The sequence below is a fragment of the Sinocyclocheilus anshuiensis genome, unplaced genomic scaffold (genome assembly GCF_001515605.1).
Source record: "Sinocyclocheilus anshuiensis isolate Anshui unplaced genomic scaffold, SAMN03320099.WGS_v1.1 scaffold482, whole genome shotgun sequence".
Taxonomy (NCBI): domain Eukaryota; kingdom Metazoa; phylum Chordata; class Actinopteri; order Cypriniformes; family Cyprinidae; genus Sinocyclocheilus; species Sinocyclocheilus anshuiensis.
This window is the reverse complement of record NW_015547676.1, coordinates 676402-702460: the sequence shown is the minus strand read 5'-3', so window position 1 is coordinate 702460 and position 26059 is coordinate 676402. Positions and strand designations below refer to the sequence as shown.

At 35.8% G+C, this 26059-nt stretch overlaps 3 protein-coding genes across 3 annotated transcripts in view; 2 read left to right on the top strand and 1 right to left on the bottom strand.

The window, feature by feature from the left end:
- The window catches only part of LOC107703035 (SH2B adapter protein 2-like), a 24439-nt gene extending 11686 nt beyond the window's left edge, over nucleotides 1-12753 (top strand). Inside the window, exons 3-9 of the mRNA XM_016505527.1 lie at nucleotides 4830-4931; nucleotides 5048-5139; nucleotides 5899-5999; nucleotides 6863-7018; nucleotides 8394-8599; nucleotides 9530-9701; nucleotides 12336-12753. Of these exons, the coding sequence (XP_016361013.1) occupies nucleotides 4830-4931; nucleotides 5048-5139; nucleotides 5899-5999; nucleotides 6863-7018; nucleotides 8394-8599; nucleotides 9530-9701; nucleotides 12336-12604 (1098 nt within the window). The 3' untranslated portion in view covers nucleotides 12605-12753. The remainder of the gene's footprint in view (nucleotides 1-4829; nucleotides 4932-5047; nucleotides 5140-5898; nucleotides 6000-6862; nucleotides 7019-8393; nucleotides 8600-9529; nucleotides 9702-12335) is intronic.
- A 4834-nt stretch (nucleotides 12754-17587) lies between these two features.
- dnajc30b (DnaJ (Hsp40) homolog, subfamily C, member 30b) lies at nucleotides 17588-18583 on the bottom strand. The gene has a single exon (XM_016505504.1). The coding sequence runs from the start codon at nucleotides 18546-18548 to the stop codon at nucleotides 17871-17873; it is 678 nt and encodes a 225-aa protein (XP_016360990.1). The 5' UTR covers nucleotides 18549-18583; the 3' UTR covers nucleotides 17588-17870.
- A 4477-nt stretch (nucleotides 18584-23060) lies between these two features.
- Nucleotides 23061-26059, top strand: part of LOC107703005 (rab5 GDP/GTP exchange factor-like) — a 7972-nt gene continuing 4973 nt past the window's right edge. Inside the window, exons 1-5 of the mRNA XM_016505493.1 lie at nucleotides 23061-23067; nucleotides 23691-23848; nucleotides 23981-24065; nucleotides 25257-25389; nucleotides 25496-25587. Coding sequence (XP_016360979.1) covers nucleotides 23061-23067; nucleotides 23691-23848; nucleotides 23981-24065; nucleotides 25257-25389; nucleotides 25496-25587 — 475 coding nt within the window. The remainder of the gene's footprint in view (nucleotides 23068-23690; nucleotides 23849-23980; nucleotides 24066-25256; nucleotides 25390-25495; nucleotides 25588-26059) is intronic.

The window sequence follows — 26059 nt, the reverse complement described above, 5'->3', positions numbered from 1 at the left end:
ACAAGGTTTTTGCTTAAAATGTTTTTTTTTTTTTTTTTTTGCATAAAGCAATCAGATTCATTCAGAAGACTCCAGAAAATCATATGAAGTACGTTAAAGGTGCATTAAGCAATTTCTATTAATATTTGATATTTGAAATCATCAAAACAAAACAAACAAGGGACAGATCTTGATGCCTCCACCCCCACATTCACACACACACTATCCACCTTATATTTCCCATAGAGCGGGCGCAGCTATTTGTAAATGTAATGGCTTCCGGCGTCATCCGCTTCCTGCTATTTTTAGGTGTATAAAATGGTTTGTTTTGCTGCTTGCTATTGCAAACTGATGTGTCTTACCATATTATTTTAATGTATTATCTTAATCATGAACACACTGGTTTGTAGGGATGTAACGATTAACCGCGAGCCGGTTGAAAATCGATTCAAATATGTGACGATTCAAATCAGTTGAAATGCTAAACAAATCGTGATTCAATTATGGGTAGGAGTTTATATGAATGCATGTCTGAGGGGAACTTACTGTCTTTAGAAAAGTTTAGATGGTATTTTTTCTTTTCATCTTGCCTCTGTATAATGCATATTAAACTTCATTAGTGCAGCGCTGCTTTGTTTACAGTGGAAACCAAGGAAACACTGTATCATTGCTGTTCATAAGCGCAGCTCTGCTTTGTTTATTATACAATCTAATTTAGATTAAAAACTGCTCGTGTTGCATGTATGCAGCATCTTTGTTTGGATCATGTTTAAACGCAGTGGTTGCCTCTAATTTTAAATGGAAAGCGCACAGACAAAGCCTTAGTTTGTTGATATGAAGAGATTTATTTGTGTTATTTATTTGATTTAAGGCTTGTTTTAAAATTTCAAGTTAGTTTTGTTATTTACATTTACATTATATTTACATTTTGTTATTTAGCAAACGCTTTTATCCAAAGCGACTTACAAATGAGGACAATGGAAGCAATCAAAACCAACAAAAGAGCAATAATTTACAAGTGCTATATTAGTATATTCTTATAGTGTTATATTTCAATTTGACAAATGTGCAACATTTTGTCCAAGAAATAAAAAAAGGACACATTTAATTTATAATTTGTCTTAAATCTCATTTTGTAAATAAATAAATAAATAAAAATCGCGAATCGAATCGTGAGTTGAGTGAATCGTTACATCTCTACTGGTTTGTAGTGCAAACAGTTTACTGCACGTTGTTATTCTTCTCATTATTTCCTTGCAGCGGCTAATGAACCGGAAGTCTCGCACATTCTTCCGTGTTGAAAAATAAGGTGGATACAACACATGCGATGATAGAGGGGTTATAGGAATCACTAAAAGGGGAACCAAATGTTTGTTTTCTCAGTTTCTGGATACACTTTGGGAGCCGATGCTTGAAACAGGTGGTGGAGAAGGTTTAGACGTTCCAGGCTTTATAGGGTGTGGAAACAAATGTTCCTTTATCATAACTGAAGCGAAGGAAAATAATAATGCAAATGATCGAACTAGTGAAGATGACTGCATATCTCAGTTCTGTCATACACGGCAAAACCAACATTACTCACGTATCGAAACTAAATAAAGCAAACACGGCAACCGTTTTCAGGCCTTCTCGATCTCCAGCGCTGGAAAGCGGTCCACTTTTAAGCATCGTTTTTAAAAACCTGTGTTCACACTTTAGGTAGTTGGGTAAGGTAGTTGTTAAGTTTAGGTATGGACATGCAAAATAAGGCATTAATATGTGCTTTATAAGCACTAATAAACAGCCAATATGTTAATAATAGGCATGCTAATAAGCAACTAGTTAATAGTGAGAATCGGTCCCTATACTAAAGTGTTACCAAAAACATTTACTGCACCTTTAATGGTTCTTTAATCTTCTTTTTGGAGCTTGACAATTACAATCACCATCCTCTGTCTCATTCTTGCATTTCAAACGCCATTTGTGACCCTGCAGCGCAAAAGCAGTGTTAAGTCGCTGGGGTATATTTGTAGCAATAGCCAACAGTACATTGTATGGCTCAAAATTATAGATTTTTCTTTTATGCCAAAAATCATTAGGATATTAAGTAAAGATCATGTTCCATGAAGATATTTTGTAAATTTCCTACCGTAAATATATCAAAACTTAATTTTTGATTAGTAATATGCATTGCTAAGAACTTCATTTGGACAACTTTAAAGATGATTTTCTCAATATTTTGATTTTTTTGCACCCTCAGATTCCAGATTTCAATGGAAAGCTTATTTATTCAGCTTTCAGGTGATGCATAAATCTCAATTTTGGAAAATTTACCCTTATGACTGGTTTTGTGCTCCAGGGTCACATATGAACTTGCAGAAACATGAATAAATGTAAAAAATGTTGTTTAATAATAATAAACTTATTTATTCATGTAGTTTTGGGATATTGTAAGAATCATATTTGTATACTTGTGTTTCTATGCATATTTTTCAACTTTTTAGGAAACTACTCTCAGTGCAATTTTAGCATCATTCAAAAAAACTGAGAACCACTGGGTTTAGGGTTTGGTTAGATTTTAGGCTACTCTCATGTAACCAGACCACTGACTAAACAGCGTTCCAGCAAAGAGGTCATCTGACTGACCATCCACATGTGTTTGGTGTGGGATTTTCTGACATAGATTACCACAGTAATGGACTGGTGTGAAAAAATGCTTTGTTTTTTGTTTTATTATTTTTCAAAGATTTGATGAACTTCAAATCTAGTGAGCAGTTTTTCCTTAATAGCGCTGATGGACTGATAAACTGATAAAAACCCCTGCTGTGCCCTCAGTAATGATAGCAAAAGTGTTTTGCAGTATGCATGTCAGCGAACAGGACTGTGAGATGCGATACTTGTCTGTCAGCTTTTATTATTTGAAGACCGTTGTCTTTTGGTGTTTGATTCCACTTGACATGAGGATGTGGTTGATGAATAATTATGAGGTTTTTTTTCTCTCACATTGAGTTAATCTAGTGTAGCTTCCTTCGGCTATGAGGTGATTTCACGAGTGAACAGATGAACCGGACATATGTTAGTAGTAATGTTTTCCTCATTAAAAATGAGGCCTCTTAAAATCCTATTCCACATTTTTTGGTTTTGTTCAGAAGGCTTTAGGGAGATTTTGGGAAGCGGATCTCAGAGCAATTTTAGTCCCTCAAGACAGTACTAATAACTTCCTTTTCCTGAACAAACTAAAGACAGGGTAAAAATAGAGGGTGAGTGGATGCGTATCCATGCAAACTTCAGCATAAACAGACGTATCGGGTCTGCTACATCAAGCTCCTGTCTGACTTCATGTATACTCACAGTGCTCAGAAACTAATATAGCATGTTATAATGACTGTAAGTGAGATCCCCTGGACAAATAATGCAGTCAAAAGCACGTGAGAGACAGAAGCTGAAGCAGAGAGTCTGGCGTACATTTTTTGAAATTGAGATTTATACATAAATAATCTTTCCATTGACGTATGGTTTGTTAGGATAGGACAATATTTGGCGATATACAACTATTTGAAAATCTGGAATCTGAGGGTGCAAAAAAATTGAAATATTGAGAAAATCATCTTTAAAGTTGTTCAAATTAAGTTCTTAGCAATGCATATTACTAATCAAACATTAAGTTTTGATATATTTACGGTAGGAAATTTACAAAATATCTTCATGGAACATGATCTTTACTTAATATCCTAATGATTTTTGGCATAAAAGAAAAATGTATAATTTTGACCCATACAATGTATTGTTGGCTATTGCTACAAATATACCCCAGCGACTTAACACTGCTTTTGTGCTCCAGGGTCACATATGTCTGGTTGGTTGTAACCGGAAACACAGGGCCCAACAGTAAGAATGTCCCGGGGCCCTTGAGAGAGTTTAGGTCCGGGTTAACCTGCTATGTTTTGTTGATCATGTACATGTGTTTTTATGCAATAAGTTATGTGATGTAAATTCAATATATCACTGTGGACAAGTTGTCTATCTGGCTGTCACAGATTATATTTAGTCTTTCCTGGTGCATCATTTTCACTCAGTTTTCCTTTTTTCATTTTTATAAGAGTGAATTTATATGTCGTCATAGTTTTTTTTTGGGGGGGGGGATAAATGAAGCCCCCCCCCACACACACACAAAAAGATGTTTCTAAACTAGCTATATTAGGGCTCTCAAAATTAACACGTTAATTGTGTGATACATTTTTTTCAGTTTAACACATTACAAATATTTAATGCAATTAATGCAGCATCTATATTTTTCTCGGGATCCTTTGGCTAGTGTTACAGTAGACTATATGAACACACTATCAAGCACAAGAGAAGTTAGCGGCTCTCCGTAACAAGTTGGGAGAAAATCGGGTGTGTGTCAGATCCACGTCACGTGCATCAGAACAAAAGAAAAAGAGAAGTCGCTCAATGCTCTGCTCGTTGATTCACTTTTGTAGCTTGAATAGATCTTGAAAAGTTTTCATTTATAGTTTATGCATATGCAGTTTATAGTTTGTGAAGATTGTTTTAAGTTCACTTAAATTAAAAGTTGTTATTTTTCAAAGCCTATAAAATGTTTAAAAAGTTATTTATATATATATTAGGTAGATTTCTTGAAGCATTTCGGTGACTTTGCAACTAGTCTGTCTCCGTTTGCTCTGTTTCTTCATGATATTTCCTAGTGACACGCTACAACAAAAGATAGAAATAACTGATTAAAACCATTTTTTAGCTGGTGAAAATACCAGTGTTCTATTCATTTTGGCCACCACTGTATGTATATATATCTCACTGAGTGGCATGCTGTTCAGTGTGTGTGTTTGAATGGCATTGATTTGTGTTTGTAGTCATCTAAACCCAAAGTGAGCGTCCCTCTGTCTGCTATCGTGGAGGTGAGGACCACCATGCCTCTAGAGATGCCCGACAAAGACAACACATTCGTGCTCAAGGTACTCTAGATAGTCCTTCATCTCATATGCTCATGTACATGTCATGCATGTAACTTTTCTTTGAAAAAGCATGTTGCCTGGTGGATCGTAGACCAATGCTGTGTTGTGGATCGTAGGTAGAAAACGGTGCTGAATACATTTTGGAGACCATCGACTCTCTGCAGAAGAACTCGTGGGTCGCAGACATCCAGGACTGCATTGACCCCGGGTGAGACTCCTCTGCTGAGACCCAGGATTATTAGTGTCCTCAAACACGTTCACTTCATAGTGCATCAAAATCAAGGGACACAATCACAGACTAAAACCAGATACGCTCTGACTGACAGACAGTGACACATTTTTGAGTCATTTCATTATCAAGAAGCCACACTATTTGTGTCTATACACTGGTCATAACATTTCTGAGTCATTTCATTATCTCTTAGCTTACTGCTAGTTGGCCAGGCAAGTTTTTAAGGCACAATCATGATATAATGTCCTCGTTGTCAAGTCAAATCAAATGTATTTACACATGGTTTCAAAGCAGCTTTACAGAAAGTCATACTGTTATGTCTAGAACAATGCAAAAAAACAATTTCTTGCTTAGTATTTTTGTCTTGTTTTCCATTACTTGCATCTAAACATTCTTAAATCAAGATGCATTGAGAAGCAAAATAACAAGATATTAATTAAGTCTTGTTTTCAAAAAAAAAAAAATGGTTGAAATCGTTTTTTTCTTAAAACGAGAAAAAATAGCTGCCAGTGGGGCAAGAAAAATAATCCTGTTTTCCCACTAAATTAAGATTGTTTATTACCCCACTGACATACATTTTTTCTGATACTCAGCATAAAACTAACAAACTTTGGTCAATCAGAAACTCTGTATTCCAGGACATCAGATAAATGTTTTAAAAGATGGAACACTTTATAGAAGATTGATTTTTGTTTTCATGGTGTATTTGCTAAAGAATGGCTCTCTGTGTCACAGGGACAGCGGCGATGACATCGAGCTGGCGTCATGCGCTCACAGCCAAACGCACAAAGACTTCTCGCTGGTGTCCTCCTGCAGCTGCGAGCTGCTGTGTGACGGTACGTCATCGAGATCAGCCTAAACCTGTAATAGAGCTCAGTAATATCCGGCCTGACATCAGCTGCAAAATTCGAATTTTGTACTTAAAATGTTATCAATATTCAAATTTAAAAGGCATAATTTCAGCGTTTGTCTTCTCTCCTGATGCCACAAGAGGGCGCATCGGGTAAAATATAACTAATGCACGTTTCTTCAAAGCAATAAAATAACATGACTATCTTTGAAAAAGTGCATAATGCTTAAATTAATGTTTATAAACCATATATAATTAATTAATTTGCTTAAACAATTAGAAACAAAACTGCATCATGTATGCATGTATAGTTTAATACAAAGGACCGAAAACCAATCACACAGAGTACTTTTTCATTTAAAATCATGAGATGCAGTGGGATGGAAAAACCGCCATAAAGTCTCGAGACGTGTTTTTTAAAAGTTGAACTTGCATTAATTTTACATGGCTTTCTACTTTGTGCGAGACACGAGTGCAACGGTGATAGATGTCCCTCTAGAAAATGCGATAAATATGCGTTCTGTGTGAACGGCTTGGTTTCAGTTTTGACGTAAACAACATCTTCTCCGCATTGAGCGCGTTCTCTTTTACTGCAATATTTTGCATGAACAACGTAGCAGCGCCGCATCTAGTGGCTTCAACTGGATTAGCTATAAAAAGCATTCAAATGCAACGACACCTACATCGTCATCGCATCTTGTGTCCACTGATAAGGCTGCTTGACGCACACCTAAAATAATTAGACGAATTTGAATTTTTTTTGACAGCCCTAGTCTGTACATATGATGTGTTTCTCGTAAGCTGGAGCTACAGGAAGAGTTGGGTTTATGTTGTGGATGTGTTGCTCAGGTTCACATCGGGGGTCCGAGCGACTGGGCTCCGTTGCTGCTGATCAGTCGACTGCTGGCCTCTGTCAGGAGCCGCTGGTTACCCAGCACCCCTCACATGTCCCGCTAGAGCGGTTCCTGCAGTCGCCAGAGGCCCTGAACACTAACACACCGTCAGGTACACACGCCTTTACCACCACAGCCACACTTGACTCAGGACAATCAGGTCACTCTGACTTAAAGGGGTCATGAACTGCCTCTGTTTTTTTATTCTGTACTGCTCTCTGAGGTCCACTTATAATGTCATCAAGATTTTTACATCAAAAAACATCATAATTTCTGTCCTGTTTCAACCCGTCTCATCAGAACGCTCTGTTTGAATAGGCGTGGAGGATTGTAGACTCAGAAGTAAACGCCCACTGCTGTGATTGGCTAATAGTTGTGTATGATTGACAGATGTTGTTTTATTAAAAATGTTTGGTCACCATTATGGTTAATTAGTTGGGCAAAACCGAAAGTGGTTGTTCATTAAGTTATTTTCACCTACAGAGCCTTCATGCCACAGGTCAGATATTTTAAACTTGAAATTTTAAACATTGTGGGGAGAAAAAAAGTAAAACTTAGGCACACCCACAGACATCAAGAACCAGCGTACCACTTTCGGTTAGTGATGGGACTAGACTTCTTCTTGATGGTGTAAAGCATTTCACCTGATCACTGTTGTTTATGGTTTCCTTTATAACAAATTATGTTTTCATTAACATTGTTATAAAGACCACAAACTTAACATAAGAGCCAAGAGTCAAACTGCCCAACTAAATGATAAATCACCATAACCATAACTACCATAATGGTAACCAAACATTTTTAATAAAACAACAGCTAAACTTCTAATTCTCAGAACTGTAGACTAATGAGAGAAATAAAGCAACATGAAAATAACAGTCTGATTGCTTTTAGTTTTGGATTGCAAATGAGAGAGACAGAGAAGCATTATACCTCAGTTACTGATTTCTTAAGTTATGATATTTCCTGTGAATTCTGTTCTAAAATTACAGTATCATCATGTTATGAATAAGAAGTGTACACGATAAAACACTAATGTACATTAACAGAGAGGTCACTGTATGATGAAGGTAGATTTATGATTTTTATGTCCGGTTGAGGCAAGTTGTCACAATTGTATCTAGGCAAATTGTCCTGTCTTTTTTTATATGCTGTAACACTTTTTTTTTTATGATTTCAGTTGTAGTTTTTGTGTGTTACCTTTTACATCTTGGTGGTTTCAGAATTATTTTAATATCCAGATGTATTCATAATAATATAAATTTTCTCATATGAAATTTATGAATGCATCCATTTTATTTCAGACAAACATGGAAGTTAAATTGGCAGGAGTAGCTTTGCAGTGCATTAAAAGTAGTCATTATGTCATCAGGCCGTTTTATTGATTAGAATGAAAATGATCTTGTTAATTTTGTGTCAGTCTAGAGTCTAGACACTCTCACTCACACACACACACACATTGCTCTCACATTGCTCCTGTCATTTAGGAAGCCCAGGCGAAACACCAAGAGAAGTGGAAGGAGATGCCAGTTTGGCGGGTTACCCATGGTTCCACGGGACGCTGTCACGGGTGCGGGCGGCCCAGCTCGTTCTCGCCGGCGGTGCACGGAGTCACGGTCTGTTTGTGATCCGCCAGAGCGAGACGCGTCCTGCAGAATACGTCCTCACCTTCAACTTCCAGGGCAAAGCCAAGGTGAGCCGCGACATTCAGCGCTTGTGACCATAATGACATCTGAGCAGACATCTGTCATGCATCTACTATTCAAGACTTTAACCAGCTTCCCGTACGAAACAAAAATATTTGAGAATATACTGGAAAATATAATGCAATATATTAATACATTTCCATAAATGGGAAACTAGTGCTTATATTTTTCAAAATATGCATGAACCATGCATGACCATGTACTGATATTTGTAAAAAACGTATGATGGTATATATAGGTGCATCTCAATAAATTAGAATGTCGTGGAAAAGTTCATTTATTTCAGTAATTCAACTCAAATTGTGAAACTCGTGTAACAATTTGAGTTGAATTACTGAAATAAATGAACTTTTCCACGACATTCTAATTTATTGAGATGCACCTGTAATATTCAAACATTAACCCGTTTCAGACAAGGCTTAAGCCTAGTCCCAGACTAAAATGCATGACTTGAGCTGTTTTAACTGAAAGAAACATGGACTGACTTCTCGCTTCTCGTGTGTAAATGCATCTTTATTCAGGAATGTTTAGATATTTATACTAGAAACCGAGACAAAAATACTAAGTATGAAAATCATTTGCAGTGTGTATATATATATATATATATAATTACATACATTACCCATATGCGTTCCCATATAAATATGAATATATGTGACCATGGACCACAAAACCTGTCATAAGGGTCGATTTTTCTCATATACCCCAGCGACTTAAGACTGCTTTTGTGCTCCTGGGTCACATATATATATATATATATATATATATGTGTGTGTGTATGTGTAGAACAAATTTGTTCAAATATATCTATGATTTTTAATAATATCACCAAATGACAAACAACTCAAATGAACGCATTAATAATCAATAATTTAGTTGCACTTATATATGGATCTGTGGTGTTGTGTGTTTGGCAGCACCTGCGGTTGTCTGTGAATGACAGCGGTCAGTGTCACGTTCATCACCTGTGGTTCCAGACGGTCGCTGATATGTTACAGCACTTCCATGCTCACCCCATCCCTCTGGAGTCCGGCGGCTCCACAGACATCACGCTACGCTCATACGTACAAGTCCAGCGCTCGCCCACAGGTACACAGCACACACACCTGACACGACCTCACTCTTTACCGTCTGAATCACACGCAGTGCTGGGGACTCGCTAGTTACATGTCACAGAATTACGTCATTTAATTACACAATAAACGCAATTGTAATCAGTCACAGTTACTTAGAAAAAATGTGTAATTCAGTTACAGTTACTTCTGAAAATGTTAACGATTACAAAGGGGGTTACATCTGAATATTTTTCACACACACACACACACATACAGATTTAATTGACTTCTTTCATAAATTGCATTGACTGCTCTAAAATATGAGACACCAATGATTCAGGAGTTGAGGACACAGAATAGGACACATGCTTATTTAATAACTGTTTTATTTCCTATTTGGGTTTATGCATATGTATTATTTAAGATTAACTGTTTTTTCCGCTTATTTGATAACTGTTTTATTTCCTATTTGGGTTTATGCATATGTATTATTTAAGATTAACTGTTTTTTCCAAAGCATTGTTAGATGCCAGTGTTTCTGTCATAGCTATGCAAATATGTGACCCTGGAAGATCCAGGAAGTCAAAGTTATAAATGATAACAATTACAGATGATAATCATAATGAAAAATTAAAATGAAAGAAAAAGGTTAAAAATGAATACAAAATCCAAACTGAGTACGTTTTGCTAAAATGTCTTAAGAGAGTAATCTAATCTAAGTATAATGATCTTCAGAAGTCAAAAGACAAAGGCCACTTTGCAAATACCTGCTCTTGAAAACATCCTTGCATAAAAAAACATATTTTTCACTGAGAACAAGTTTCCGTCCTATAAACACATTTTAATCATAACAAGATATGCCTTTATATGTCAAATCTTAAGAGAAAATACTACGTCAATGGAATATGAATATAAATGGAAGTAATAGTAATGAAAGAGATTAAATGAATAATGCTTGAGCATATGAGCAACATAAGACAGTAATATGGATATAATGTGGAGAATCATAAAGAATAACTCAGAATGAATATACTGTATAAAATAATAAGAAAAAATATAACAACATTGGAAATTTGCACACACCTTAAAAAAGTCTTAGTTTGCTCTTCAACAAATCAAGGCTTAAAAAGGTCTTACAGGTAAATAAAGTAAATTAAGGGTAAATAAAGAACTGGAGCCGGTTTCATAAACTGTTTAGACTAGTCTTTAAAAGTTAGTCATCTAATTTTTTGTTTCTTCAACACTGGTCATAACTTTTTAAGTTCAGTTATGAAAAGGTAGATTGGTCTTGTTTGTATTGGAAGAGTAAGAGTGGTTACTCCTTGGCAGCTGCTAGTTGGTCAAACTACTGGCTAAGTTTATGCAACTGGCCCCTGGTTGTTTCAATAAGTTTGTATAGTATTTTCTTTACTCTTTACTTCAGAAACTATGTATAAAAAGGGTAATATTTGATGTATTTGAGGTCTGAGATGTGGGAACGATGAAGAGAGAGAGGGCAAACATTTAGCATTTTAGGTCAGCATTACCATCTAATCAGCCAATATTGTCTTAAATAGCCCGCATAGCACTTCATCTTTTATAACATGGGGTTTTCACCAAATATGTTCAATCTTGATTTTTGTAAAATGTTGCAACAAGATGTTAATTTGTGTGAGTGAGTGAGTGAGTGAGTGAATGAGTGAGAGAGTGTGAGTGTGTGTGTGTGTGTGAGAGAGAGAGAGTGTGAGTGTGTGTGTACTGGTTTATATATCCTGGTGGGGACTTAAACCTGAGTGTGTGTGTGTGTGTACTGGTTTATATATCCTGGTGGGGACTTAAACCTGACTACACACAGACTCATGGGGACTTGTGTCACAGTGGGGCCCTAAATTGTGGTCCCCACGGCTACGAAAGCTTATAAATCATACAGAATTAAGTTTTTTGAAAATCTAAAAATGCAGAAAGTTTCCTGTAAGGGGTAGGTTTAGGGGTAGGGTTGGTGTAGGGCAATAGAATATATGGTCTGTACAGTATAAAAACCATTACGCCTATGGAGAGTCCTCACAAGGATAGCTGACCAGACTGTCTGTGTGTGTGTGTGTGTGTAAAATTACAGTTTTGGGCATGTGACCCTGGAGCACAAAACCAGTCATAAGGGTCAATTTTTGGAAATGTAGATTTATACATCATCTGGAAGCTGAATAAATAAGCTTTCCATTGATGTATGGTTTGTTAGGATAGTACAATATTTGGCTGAGATACAACTATTTGAAAATCTGGAATCTGAGGGTGCAAAAAAATCTAAATATTGAGAAAATCATCTTTAAAGTCGTTCAAATTAAGTTCTTAGCAATGCATATTACTAATCAAAAATTAAGTTTTGATATATTTACAGTAGGAAATTTACTAAATATCTTCATGGAGCATGATCTTTACTTAATATCCTAATTTTGACCCATACAATGTATTGTTGGCTATTGCTACAAATATACCCCAGCGACTTAAGACTGCTTTTGTGCTCCAGGGACACATATAAGGTCATAAGAAATATATTTTTTAAATACTTTAAAGTAACTACAAATGAGCGTGTAAAGTGATTATCTTTAAGAGTTTCCGTGTGGAGCATGCCCCGATCCTCGCAGTGTTCTCACCTGTGTGCATCTCTGTCTGGGTGGGTGTGTCTGCTCAGATGTGGCTTCTCCGATCCCAGCTGCCCCGCGGGACTCCTCCGTCTGTGGGGCCGAACCCCAGCTCTCCAGCGCCGCTCCTCCGTCAGACACAGTGCTGTCCTCCAGCTCGTCCTCGTCTCTGATGGCTCAGCCGAGCGCCGGCCTCCACAGCCGCAGCAGCAGCGCCGAGAGACTGCTGGAGCCCGGGGCCGCCGGGGCCGACGACTACCACGAGAGTGACGGCACGCGGCGGACTCGAGCCGTGGAGAACCAGTACTCCTTCTACTGATGCTGCTGCTGCTGCGCTTCATGAGAGACAAGAGCTTTCACTGTTACAGCACACTCCAAACTGATCAGGTGTCTGAGTGTTTCCCTTTGTGTTGTTTCTGATTTAATGCGTGCGATTTACTCATGTTTAGTACTGATAAATATCTCTCCTGCTGACCAAAGCTGCATTTATGTGATCAAAAATGCAGTAAAAATTTAAAAATATTATTAGAATTTAGAATAACTGTTTCCTATGTGAATATCTGTTAAACTGTAATGTATTTCTGTGATGCGCAGCTGTATTTTCAGCATCATTACTCCAGTCTTCAGTGTCACATGATCTTCAGAAATCATTCTAATATGCTGATTTGCTGCTCAGGAAACATTTCTGATTATTATCAATGTTGAACAGTTATGCTGCACAATATTTTTGTGGTAACTGATACATTTTATTTTTCAGGATTCAGATGAATAGAAAGTTCAAAAGAACAGCATTTGTTTAAAATAGAAATCTTTTGTAACATTATAAATGTCTTTACTGTCACTTCCGATCAATTTAATGCGTCCTTAATTTACGTAAGTATAAATTAATGTTTTTTTGTTTTTTTTTAAAGCTTTCCCCAATCTTTTGAATGGTAGACATCACAGTTGTATATTAAGCTGCAAAAACAGTTTTCAACATTTCAGCATATTAGAATGATTTCTGAAGATCATGTGACACTTTATACTGGAGTAATGATGCTGAAAATACAGCTGCGCATCACAGGAATAAATTACAGTTTAACAATAGATTCACTTAAATTGTAATATTTTACAAATGTACTGATTTTACTGTATTTTTGGATCAAAATGAATTCAGCTTTGCTGAGGCTTCTTTCAGAAAACATTAAAAATATTAACCATTCCAAACTTTTGACCGGTAGTGTATATTTGATCTTCCTTTATATGCCATCACATCATGAAAATGATTTTGCAATCATCCACGAAAAATCAAACTTTATGCTTATCATGTTTTAATTATGTTCACCTGTTCGGCCATGCATTATTCTAATATTAGTCATATCCTCCTGACTACCAGGACATTTTGTGAATTTAGTATTTTGCCATGTCATTACATTGTTCAGAGCATAAGAAAAAATGTGAAAAATAAAATGTTTGAAAAAATATATTTTATTCATGTTATGCCACGTCCTCCGTAGAAGACATCGGGACTTTAAAAAGTGCTGTTTTTTAAGAAATAAAAAGACATGAAAAGGCAACAACAGTGGGATTTTTGTTTTAAATCACAAATCAATTTTCATTTTTTATTTATATATTTTATTTATACTTTATATAACTTTATATAAAGACGATTCTCAACTATGTTATGAAAAATATTTTTAAAAACCATTTTTCTTTATGCAAAATGTATGTAAAATGGCCATAAACGAGTTTTTCCATTATATACAATGTATCTATAAACTGTATCTAATTTGCATATTAATGTGTTTTTGTGGCAACATAGAATGAAGAAATAAGTGCAATAATTGGAGTAATAATTAGCAAGATTTTCATAATAATATCTAATATTTAATAGGAATATTGATACATACGTTTTTCTCTATTCATTTGTTGTGTCTCCCAAAATGTGTAATAAACATGCGTTAAGTCCCGGTGTCGTCTACAGTGGACATGTATGAAATCAACCTCCTGTTTCATAACAGAAGCTCATATTTTGATTTGAAACCCCATAACATTTTCCTGAGATGTTGATTTATGACAAACAATTTGAAAATTAGTCGGATTTAAATGATAATTACAAAATATTAATATATTTCCATTAGGGTGTTACACTTGATCACTAAATGAATGTCAGCCATTTTTAAAGAGCAAGAAGAGGGAGTGGTCACGGTGAAACATCCAATCATTTAATATCTCTGAAAAGCACAGAATGTGCTCTGTACAGGACTCCAGACTTACAACTGTGGCATGTAACGTCTCAGAGAAATCACTAAAACATAATGTCCTCTACAGAGGACACAACTCCATAGCTGGTAGTCAGGAGGATTTAGGACATTGATAGATTTTGGGATGTACTTTTTTGAGTGTAAAATGTGATATTTTTCATCACTCATCTATTGGTATTTTTCAAATAATGGCCAAAAATGTAAAAGAAGACAACCCTTTTTATGGGCTGTGGTGACTTGGACATCACTGTACGTTTGTGCGAGACATTTTTGTGATGTTTTCCTGCACAAAGGGCTTCTAAACAGCACCTGATCTTCACCAATGGCAGAGTGTCTTATTTAAAGGGACAGTTCAGCCAAAAAGGAGAAATCATTTATTCTCTATAATGTTGTTGCAAACCTGTAAGGGTTTCTGCTTTCTGTTGAACACAAAAGAATAAATGTATAAAATATACAAACAGTTGCTGGCAGCCATTGACTTCCATAGTATTTTTCTCCATGGAAGTCAATGGCTACCGTCCCAACGTTCTTCAGAATATCCTTCTTCATGTTCATCAGAAGAAAGAAACTCGTACATGTTCGGAGCGACGAAGTAAATAAAGAATGAATATTCTTTTTATAACCAATTCAAGTCAGGATCACCTGATAAACCCTTATAACTCGTGTGAGCTTGATTTAAACAATTGCATTTTAACACAAGTCTGTTTTTTGACTGCTTCGCTCTCAAAGCAGATGAGGATCTGATTTCAGGAGATTCTCTCACATCTCTGAGTCTCGTGAATACAATCCACAGAGCTCACCATATTTGCCCAGTGACCGCGTCTGTTTGAGAACATGTACAGTACCTTCCCGTGTGTCTGTGCGACTCTCTCAAAGCTTGTGTTTCTCATGTGTTTGGTTTGGTTCGTGTGCTTTCAAGGGTTCTGCTCTGCTGTGGTTGAACCTCAACAGTCCTCGTGCTTGAAGAACAGTCATGATTTTAACCGTTACGAGTGACAGAACCAAAACGGCATGTACTTTACCTTTAACTGGGTCATTTGTTGTTAATGTGAACTAGTTGTCACCCAAACCTCCAGCGATACGAGTCATGCTTCAGATTCAAAAAATAAATACAAATATGTGACCCTGGAGCACAAAAGCAGTGTTAAGTCGCTGGGGTATATTTGTAGCAATAGCCAACAATACATTGTATGGGTCAAAATTATACATTTTTCTTTTATGCCAAAAATCATTAGGATATTAAGTAAAGATCATGTTCCATGAAGATATTTTGTAAATCTCCTACCGTAAATGTATCAAAACTTAATTTTTGATTAGTAATATGCATTGCTAAGAACTTAATTTGGACAACTTTAAAGATGATTTTCTCAATATTGTGATTTTTTTGCACCCTCAGATTCCAGATTTTCAAATAGATGTATCTCAGCCAAATATTGTCCTATCCTAACAAACCATACATCAATGGAAAGCTTATTATTCAGACACTTAAGACTGGTTTTGTGCTCCAGGGTCACATCTGGATTAAGAGACGAAACCTGTTCTATGCAGCAGTAGAGCTCGACTGATTTCGTGGATATGATAACTGTGGGATAATAAAGTGGGGAAACAGGCCAGTATTGAATTAACTGGCTTTTAAAGTCAACATTGAATGCAAACCTTACACTGTTTATTACTAGTAATTACACGAATCACATATTTGGGGAGAAAGTATATTGTGCTTGATGTCTCATGCGACATGACAGATGTGTGCCGATCATCATCATCATCATCATCATCGTTGAATAAGTGAAAATGACTGATGTGTTGTAGCTCAGCTGTAGAGTCCATGCATCTTTCCCTTGTCGTTTTATTTAATGTTGTCTACTACTGCGTTTTGTTTTTATATGAATCCTTGAAGCTAACAGTGGAATGAGTTTGGAACATTCTGGGATTTTGTATCAAGTGATGACCTTCACATTAAACTCTATATTTCTGTGAATAAAGTACCACAAAGAAAGGTTTTCATTCTAAATGCAGTGTGGAGAATAAAGAGAGATTTACGGTTACACCGATTAGTCCATATAGTGAGTGTGTAAAGCCAAGTTTGTTTTATAAAATCATTTGATACTAACGTAAGGCATCCTGCACAAACCAAAAACCCATGACATAGTATATTATATATAAATATAATATTCATTGATATATAGCTCTAATTATTGGAATTGTAAATGAACATCAGCAACAAGTATGCTGAATAAATATTGCTTTTATTTACACTACCAGTCAAATGTTTTTGAACATTATTGTTTTTAAAGAAGTCTCTTCTGCTCACCAAGCCTGCATTTATTTGATTAAAAATACAGCAAAAACAGTAAAATTGTGAAATATTTTTACTATTTAAAATAACTGTTTTCTATTTGAATATCTTTTAAAATGTAATTTATTTCTGTGATCAAAGCATCATTTTTAGCATCATTTCTCCAGCCACACGATCCTTCAGAAATCATTCTAATGTGCTGATTTGCTGCTCAAAAAACATGCATTATTATTATTATTATTATTATTATCGATATTTAAAACAGTTGAGTACATTTTTTCAGGATTCTTTGATGAATAGAAAGATCCAAAGATCAGCATTTATCTGAAATAAAAAGCTTTTGTAACATTATACACTCTAGCATTCAAAAACTTGGAGTCAGTATAATTATTTTATTGGTTAAGACATTATATAAATGAATACTTTTATTTAGCAAGGATGCTTTAAATGGATCGAAAGTGAAGATAAAGACATTTATAATGTCACAAAAGATTTCTATTTCAGATAAATGCTGTTCTTCCGAACTTTCTATTCATCAAAGAAACCTGAAAAAATTCTACCCCAGCTATTTTCAACATAATAATAATAATAGTTTAAAGAAGCAATATTATACTGATTTCTGAAGATCATGTGACACTGAAGACTGGAGTAATGATGCTGAAAATACAGCTGCGCATCACAGAAATACATTACACTTTAACAGGTATTCACATAGAAAAGTTATTTTAAATAGTAAAAATATTTCACAATATTACTGAATTTGCTGTATTTCTGATCAAATCAATGCAGGCTTGCCGAGCAGAAGAGACTTCTTTAAACACATGAAAAATCTCACCGTTCAAAACTGTCTGACTGGTAGTGTATATTAAAAATTAACCTCATAGCAGGTGAACTTTGATGGCAATGGTCATTAATCAGTTACAGATTTATGATGCATTTTCTAGGATTCACAAAATGTGTCTCAGACGGCCGAAATGCTTCTTCTTCCACGGTTAACGGAGTTCATGTCTACGAAGCATTTACGATCAAACCTCGTCGACGCTGATTCAAGACCTCAGGCTGATAAGAATGCCGCCTCCGCAGAGCAGCAGGAAGGCGACCGTGACCTCGTTCATCTTCATCCGTCTCCAGGCCCTGAGCTGCTGCTGCTGCTGCTGCTGGCGGCGCGTCTGCTCTCGCCTGCGTCTCATCTGCTGCTCTCTCTGCAGCTGCTCGCCGTAATGCGCCTGATAGAACGCGTCGAAGTCGAAGTGAGCGCTCGCGTCAGGGGCGCGGCGAGGCGTCGACGGTCTCCCGGCGCTCTGCACGTCGGTCCGGTTGAGTATCCCGCGGTCGTACTTCCTCCGGAGGCCGCTGTCGCCGAGCACACTGTAGGCTTCAGCGACGAGCGCGAAGAGCCGCGCCGCGTCCTCGCTGCGGTTCCGGTTCCGGTCCGGGTGATGGATGAAGGACTGTTTATAATAGGCGCTCTTGATCTGCGCTGGCGTGACGCTCGGCGAAACCCTCAGGATGTCGTAGTAGGCGGTTGGGCTCCGGTGCTCCTCGCGCGGTCCGGTGCGGTAGCCTCGGATCCGCGGTTGTTTGGTCACTCCGTGAGTCCTGTCAGAACCGGCAGGGCTCGTAAACTCATCCGCCGCGGACAGATGATGATAACGTCTCCGTAGTGTTATAGCGACAGAGAGTTTGTGTGCTCCGCTCCTCAAACAGCCGCTGACCTCCGCCATGGCCACTGCAGATCCAGACACCTACATCCGGCAAAACAAAGATATGAACCAATCAGAGACGGGGCACACAGGAAACGGCGTACCATTGGCCATTGGGCTAGTTCCTCACAAAATTAATTTATTACTCATTACTAGTTTCTCCTTTCAAAAGTAATATACTACGTTATTATATATATATATATATCTTTATTTGACCCTCTAACTCTAGCACTCTCTATTCTAATTCTATTCTTTATTAACAAAAAAAAAAAACTTACCCCTTTTGGACTTGCACTCTATTTATTTACTAACTGCTTTCAATGCATGTTGAAAAAAATCAGAACAATTTAATTCAAACGAATGTCTCATGAATCGATCAATCAGAGATTAAAAAAGTCAAAAGAATGACGGATGCCACAGACTTTTTTTCTTTTTTTGGGCGGAGTAGGCTATAGGTGGAATTTTCACGTTAACTTCACGCAATATAACATGATTTTATTATCGTAATTTTGACTTTATTCTTAAAATATTATGACGTTCATCTTATTTATTTAGCTATTTTTCAACGTGGCACTAAAATGCTGCCGTACTGAATGCAAACACAATTTTGGCACAGCGGCCCAAAAAACAAACAAAAAAATAAAAAACAAACAAACAAAGTAAAAAATAGTGAGGGGATATTTGAATTATTTGTTAATAAACTAATGTTTTCTGAGTCAATGTTGCAAAAATGAATTAGATGAACCTGACTCGCCATCTCCTCATTGGACTGCCTTTAGAGAGAAATGCATCTTTACGGATTACATAATGAAAGAGTTTTTGTTTTCGATTTGAATTATTTTGTTTTAAAATAGTAATTTAAAGCATTCTATAGATATATTTATAGATATATTTATCATGTTGGTGAGGCGCTCCTGCTCAAGACCAAGACGACAGAAAGCGCATACTGTTTGTTTTCATTATTTTACAAAAGCACAAGGTTTTGTTGATATTGTGAGTGCACACAAATACAAGTAGACCCTTTGCAGTTCTGAATTATGGATACTCTTAACTTTATGAGCAAAAATGACGGCGTATTTTTAAGTTTCCACTGTTATTAAAATAAATTAAAATGCAAGTGATCGCGCTGGCGTCTCCATGTCCTGCAAAGCGCGCTTTAGCTTAGCTTTTTAGCTAAGTTAAGAAAAAAAACTGTTCACTAACAGAAACTCTTTCCATTGAAAACATATTCAATTTTAATAATTCAGTGCTTGCCAAACACAAGTTACTTCCTTTTTTGTTGTTGTTGTACTTTTAATGAAAAAACAGATGTCTTTATGGTATTGTTTGTCAACTCTGTTACGGACAAATTAGGCAATATGTAGAAATAACAATAAATCATAAAAGGAAAAATCCTTCTTGTATCATTAGACAAACAGTCCTACAATTCCAACAATTCCAAGAATCCAACATTTAAAATCTGAGATCATTTTTCACCTATGCAAATCTTAAAAAAAAATAAATAAATCTATGTCTTCACAGAATTGTCCACTTGGAGCAAATATTTTTCATCTGAAAATGTATTATATACAATATCCAATAAAAAAAGAGAGAAATGTTGTTGAAATATTATAAGGGTGCATCATATCTCAATAATGTTTATGAGATTTTAAACAACAATTGTATAGTTTTTTTGTGAAAATAGTTCATAAACAGAGTTGACCCTTTAAGTAACAGAATTGACAGAATTATCTGGTGGACTGTCAATTCTGTTACACTGTACTCTACCTTGGTAACAGAGTTTGATGGTAACAGAGTTGACAATTTTATTTTATTTTTGCCAAAAACTCCACTTGCTAGCATAAATGCTAAGAGCACATGGCACTAATGAAATCATGATTAAAATACCTTTAAATAACCCAATTTGTGATCAGTAATAAATTATGTTTTTTCTTTTGATATTTTGGTAACAGCGTTGACGTTCTTCAAAATAACTGATGGTATAAGAAATTTTTAGATTAAAATATTTTCTCAGAGAGAGCACACAGACGTTTCAGTGCTTCAGATCTTATCGGTGCGGGAAAGTGACATCATTTCCTGTATCTCACGTAGTCGCGGGAGATAATAAACAATAAAATCCACCAATTTAAAGGCAAAATATAGGACGGTAACAGAGTTGACGCAAGATTTATAGACACACATTTTTATAAGTAAAAAGTTATTTTTTAAAAATTTCATGTTGTGGAATTAAGTAAATTAGTATTTAGGGCTTTTAGAAATCAAATGAATGAAATATTACAAAAAGAAAAGTACAATAAAATATTTTGATTACATGCTGGAAAAAATGCACTGACTCGTTCCGGACAACAAGAAATCATGATTTTGAGCTATTTAAGACACTTTTTACACAAATTATTATATTGTTATTGACTGTAACATCTTGTAATTCATAACAATAAGTAACAAATTATTAAAATAATAAATCATTTGAAAAAAATAATGACTATAAGCTAATTATGAGCTATTATCAGGACACGTAACTGAAAATATGTGAAACATATGATCTAAGCTAGTCTTAAAATGTGCATTTGTGCTGCATAATGACTAAAGATACAGCCATGACTCAGCATCTTAGATATTGTGTTTCTATGTTTATTCTTCAGTGTTGAGGTGCAGGCACGAGAGCTTAAACACAAGTACAGATACAGCTGAGGCTGATCAAACAGAAGCACAGATTAACTCATTTTTCTCGTTCAAATCACAAGATTATATATGATATTGAACATTTACTCATGCAGTATATACATATATTGAAATATATATGTCTTATGTTTTGTTTAACAATCATTTATGACATGCATGTTTCATATTTTAAAATATAGCGATAGTTTACTATAGCATAAGCATACTCCATCATACTAAACATTTAGTGCACAGCCATTGGTTTTTAAATAAAGTAACATATAATTTAACAGTGTTTGGCCAATCGTCTTCCTGAACACAGACTCTACTCAAACTTACACACACCAGAAACACTTTACATTTCAAAAGAATACAGCATTAAACACTAACAGACTGTTAAACGCTTAATTTTAACATTTTTACTCTCCTTTAACACTCAGAAGCAAAGCATGCTGGGAACGAGAGATCTGAGTGTGGAGGCATATACAGACAATATACACAACAAAACTGGTTTCATAGAGATTTAACACATTAGTCTTTGTATTTCAGTTTGTGCTCAAGTGCTATGTAGGATTTAATCCAATTCAATAATGATATACACATGGCTGCCCATACTGACTTTTATTTTGGATGCGATTAATCACGATTAATCATTTGACAGCACATATATATATATATATTTAGACATTTAGCAGATGCTTTTATCCAAAGCGACTTACAAATGAGGACAATAGAAGCAATCAAAATCAACAAAAGAGCAATAATATGGAAGAGCTGTGATAAGTCTCAGTTAGCTTAATGCAGTATAGAATAGAAATAGAATAGAGAGTGCAAGTGTTAGAGGGTCAAGTGTTGTTGTTGTTTTTCTGGTAATGCTCAGCTCTAAAGTATTTAGTTGTGAGTGCAATCCCTAACAGGGTTTCTGAGGGTTTTAAAAAGGTCTTAAAAAGTCTTAATTCATCCTTTCAAAAATTTAAGACCATAAAAGGGTCTTAAATCAGAGCAGAAAGTCTTAAATTCATACAGTCGTGGCTTTAAATGTTGCATGCCCTGCAAAAAAAAATTCTTCTTCAGTGTTTTTGCCTTATTTTCCAATACAAATATCTATCTTTAGATCAAGATATATTTACTTAGGATGCAAGTCTTGTTTTCTGAGAAAATTGAACAAAAGTAAGTGAGTTTATGCTTAAAGCAAGAGCAAATATCCATCAGTGGGGAATGAAAACTTGTTTTCCCTTTGAAATTAAGTTGATTTTTCTGAGCCCACTGGAAGATATTTTTGTTTTAATCATAAACTCACTTCATTTTGATTAACTTGCCTTTTTTTCTTTTGTCCTTGTGCTTCTCAAGTAGATCTTAATTTAAGAATCTTTAGACATCTTGTGCTACAAAACAATCCACAAAACTGAGAACAAACAAAGTTTGATCAGAAGGTGCAATAAAAAGTATTTCCATATTCTAGTGGTATGAAAGAGAGGTAATCAAACATTGTTTTGTTTTTTGGGGAAAATGAATTAAAAGTAATGTTGCTAACACAGCTTATTGTATGCACCCAAGACATTTACACTTAGAGACCATATTGATGTATTGTGATCTATTCAATGTATTCTTTATTTGGTCTTAAAAAGTGTTAAATCTACCTTCAAAACCTGCAGAAACCCTGTCTAAATATCCTTGTACAGTAATCTCAAACAACTGGAATAATCGTTAAAACACGTACACTTGCCCCTCAGTTTGCAGAGGCCGTGTTTACAGTAATGCACGCTTCCAAAACTGAGTTTATTTGAACATTTATCGCCTTGTGATGTTTAATTGTAACCATGATTTTTGTTTGGTACACATTAAAGCATGATTATTTCATGATTATAAAGCATGAAAAGTATTATTATTTGTGGTAATTGACAAATGCTGTCAGTTGAGCTTATCTTGCATTAAACCTGCAACATTTGCGTGTGTGTGTGTGTGTGTGTGTGTGTGTGTGTGTTTATTGTATACTTTAAACATAAATATACTATTATAAAACGGATAGTTCCGGTGCTTGATTCTGATTGGCTGAGCCGTGTTCGAAGCTGTTGTAAATGACTCTACAAAGTAACATACACCTTTGTTTACGTTTGTGTGTTGCTCGGCAACCACTTTGTTGCAACCACAACTGTTTCTGACTCTGAGGAGCTACATTGTTTGGTGGAAGAATACTGTTTTTATTAATATCATTACACTTTATTTGCGCTGTTTTATCTTGTGAAACCTTGCTACGTATATGGAATAACCGTTTTACTCTGCTTCGCGTCATGCCTAACAACGCCCCTCAGCTGTTATAAATTCACTGCAAACCACGGCTTCTTGGGGCTTATTGCTTTATTAAGAATAGCTAATTGTGGGACCCACAATATCGGGCGTGAGTAGAGTTCAGTGAAATCCAACATTAACGAGTTTTAGCCTTTTCTGGGCATAACTTAGTAGCATTTCACACATGACCATCTCGCTCTTGTTCTCACGCAGATGCAGGAGCTCCAAAGACAGCCGTGAGCCAGAGCACCTCGCTCAGCCGTGATCACGTGACACAGCACTTCATTGACTTCCTGAAGACCTTCCAGAGACCCGGATATGACATTTTTAAACAGTGCCATGCCTTCGTTGAAAATATTGCACACAAAAAGGTGATAAACAAGTATGCTGATATGTTCCAGCATCCATGCTTTGGAAGCAATAAAGGCCACATTTTGTACTACATCACAATTTGCACAACAATGTTTTATTAACTAAATGTTTTCTTTCTGTTTGCGCTGTAGGTGGCTGCAGGTGGTGAAGATTTCTCAGACTCGGTGCAGGATTTCTATCAAAACATGTCAGAATACCTACAGAACAACTTAAAAGGTACAACATGCAAACCCACATTGTTTGCTGTTTTCATATTGTTTTCTGTAAATAATAAATCAGAAAGACCTATTCATTTATTTTATAAGATTTATTGAACTAACTAAATTGAATGGAATGAATGCATATTCAAAGAATCCAGTAATAAATGTAAAAATAAAAAGTAATTACTGTTTTGAAAATAGATATGATCAGGTTGTATATACAAGATGTCGAATTGGACATTCAAAGCTCATTCATATTTACTGAAAGGAGAAGAGAAACCTGTTTGTGACTTGTGTAAGAATTTTAATATAGTATAAAACATATTTTAATAGAATGTTGCATTTTAAATGATACTTTACTCAGAAAATATATTAAAAGATATTTTCAAAGAAAGTCTCTCCCAGAGGCATTTTAGAATTTTATCACTGATTAAATTTAAAATATTGTATATTACTTTTATTAGTACTATTCTTGTTTCTTGTATGTTTTTTGTATAGTGATTGTTTCTTAAGAAAATGTTATTTGATTGTAAATGATGTATTGAAATGATATTGTTGCCGTGATTATAGCCATTGTTGCTGATATGCCGTTAATAGATAGATAGATAGATAAATAACTATTGAATTAACTATATAAGGGGTTGGCAACCTTTTGCCAGGAAGTGCCACTTTTTTAATTTTTGTCATAAAGAATCATTTTCAATTTTCCCAGTTATTAAATGTGCCATCAGTCACAAACTTGCTTATTTTATTAGTAACATTATATGCTAAAGTGCTCGTGCATCACCGTCATTGTGATATGTGTGTGGAAGGTGCAGGAGTCTACAGACTCGGAGATAAAAATCCATTCAATCACATAGTATGACTGAAGCAAAACAGATTTGTGCAAATTAAGCGCTACTGCGATAATTAGCTTTGTGCTGTAAGTGGCTTGTGATGCTCAGTGGTTACAGAAAACTGAGCTGCACACTTGTATTGATTTGCATTGTTTAATTTTCTCACTTTAATTGAATTTATAGACTATTGTTATGCATGTGCAGGGGATTTTGTCTAAATGAAATACATACACCTCTGTTGCTATTGACACATGCCAGTGATTGTGTCCTCTCAGCATGGCAGTGTTTGTGCCATAGTGTTATAGTGCTTGTCTCATAAAAACAGATAGTTTGCCATGTTTCTGACGGTTGTGTATGTAAATGTGAGTCAGGGTCTCCAGATGTGATGGAGACGGTGATGGATGAGGTGGAGCGGTATGTGATGGGCCGTCTGTGTAAGCAGCTCTTCTGCCCTGACAACACAGACGATGAGAAGAAAGACCTGGCCGTCCAGAAGAGAATCAGGTGTGCTGAAAGCGTCTGTCAAGTCAAGTGAGTTGAAGTGTGAAGAATAAAAACGGCATAACACTTTGTGTGTGTGTGTGTGTGTCTGTGTCTTGTGTGTTTTCAGGGCTTTGCACTGGGTGTCCATTGAGATGCTGTGTGCTCCAGTAGACGAGCAGATCCCTAAAGTATCAGACAGTGTGGAGAGAGCCATAACAGGTACAGATACATGTGTGCTGCATTTTACAGCTGAGATGAGCAGATGTATAGTGAACTTAGGATAACACTTGCTTTATAAAACAGACAATATTGGTGCTATTATCTGATTTGGTGAGACACATTTGCAGCTGTCATACAATAATCGATATGCACACACGTTGCTACATTATTCAAAACATTAAAGCAATAATTCAACTGTGCTGTGCCTTTTTGCTTTGAGATATACACTACCGGTCAAAGGTTTGGGATCAGAACGATTTTTTATGTTTTTTGCGGGAGTTTCTTCTGCTCATCAAGGCTGCATTTATTTGATAAAAAATATAGGAAAAAATGTAATATTGTGAAATATTATCATGATGTAAAATAATGTTTTTTTGTTTTAATATACATTAAAATCTAATTTATTTCTGTGATGCGCAGCTGTATTTTCAGCATCATTACTCCATTCTTCAGTGTCACATGATCTTCAGAA